The 1422-nt window shown below is 35.1% G+C and overlaps 1 protein-coding gene across 1 annotated transcript in view; it reads left to right on the top strand.

The window, feature by feature from the left end:
* LOC107710774 (chloride transport protein 6-like) overlaps positions 1 to 1422 on the top strand; it is a 25514-nt gene that overhangs the window by 2047 nt on the left and 22045 nt on the right. Inside the window, exons 5-6 of the mRNA XM_016515622.1 lie at positions 567 to 633; positions 721 to 827. Of these exons, the coding sequence (XP_016371108.1) occupies positions 567 to 633; positions 721 to 827 (174 nt within the window). The remainder of the gene's footprint in view (positions 1 to 566; positions 634 to 720; positions 828 to 1422) is intronic.

Here is a 1422-nt window from a genome sequence, read left to right as displayed (position 1 = left end):
AAATAGTGCTGTCAAACGATTAATCGCGATTAATCGCATCCAAAATAACAGGTTTTGTTTACGTAATATGTGTGTTCTGTGTATATTTATTATGTATATATAAATACACACACATACAATATATATTTTGAAAATATTTACATGTATATAATTATATTCATATAATTTATATCATATATTAAATATATAAACGTAACATATTTTTCTTAAATATATACATGCATGTGTGTATTTATAATAAATATACACAGTACACAAACATATATTATGTAAACAAAAACTTATTTTGGATGCGATTAATCGCGATTAATCGTTTGACAGCACTATTTTAAATATATTTAAAATTCAAACGTACTTCATCCCCCCAAAATTAATTTAATTAATTAATATTAAATTACATAAATATCATTATAGAAAATTAAACCTGTTTTGGAACATTAAGATAAAAAAAAAATCTTTTTTTATTTTGGAGGTCAAATACTGGTCATTTGTTGATGAGTTTCACCTCCCTACTATTTCTGTGGTCCAGTGAAATGGTGATATTTTTGGTTTCTTTTCTTTTTCAGACTGGCCTGTTTGTTGATTTCTTCGTGCGGCTCTTCACTCAGCTAAAGTTCAGCTTGGTTGGACAATGTATCTTTTCTGCTTAGTGCTGCATTGTGTTTTGGTTTGTGTAATGCTGCACTATTTGCTGAGTGGAGTCCTTGACGTGTGCTTCAGCTGTGGAGGAATGCAGTGAGAATGGCTGTCTAGCTCTCTCCTTACTGGAGCTGCTGGCTCTCAATGTGATGTTCATATTCATCTCCAGCGTTCTGGTGCTCGTTGAGGTAACAACATCTCAGGCTGATATGTTAAAGGGGCCATATGATGCGATTTCAAGTTTTCCTTTCTCTTTGGAGTGTTACAAGCTGATTGTGCATAGATAAGATCCCTGAAGTTGCAAAGATTAAAGTCTCAAAACCAAAGAGATATTCTTTATCAAAGTTAAGACTCTGCCATGCCCCCCTAAAACGGCTCGTTCTAACACGCCCCCACATATCTACCTCACTATATGGAAATATTTGCATAATGCGCCCAAATGATCACGCAAAGAAAGAAGGCGTGGTTTCAAGTAACCGCAGTTAGTGTTGAAGCAGCATATCAGGGAGACGCTGTGTGTTTCTAGACGAAAGCAAAAGCACTTTATTTGGCCTTACGAAAGTAGATGCATTTAGGAATCTTTAAGATTACTTACAACAGAACAGCAATGCATTTTATGGACGACCGTTTCGTGAACCTAGGAGAGGAGGTAATTCTGACTTTGCTATGACAATCTGGCGCTTCTGAATCAGCTACTGTTTTGCTATTAGTTTAAGTATTTGCTATTGACTGTTCAAATGCAGAGTTTTGCGCATCACGTGTGTGTGTGTGTGTGTGTGTGTG

This window comes from Sinocyclocheilus rhinocerous, unplaced genomic scaffold, assembly GCF_001515625.1.
Source record: "Sinocyclocheilus rhinocerous isolate Xijiao unplaced genomic scaffold, SAMN03320098_v1.1 scaffold1048, whole genome shotgun sequence".
Classification (NCBI taxonomy): domain Eukaryota; kingdom Metazoa; phylum Chordata; class Actinopteri; order Cypriniformes; family Cyprinidae; genus Sinocyclocheilus; species Sinocyclocheilus rhinocerous.
The sequence above is the reverse complement of the archived record's forward strand: the minus strand, read 5'-3'. Positions and strand labels throughout refer to the sequence as shown.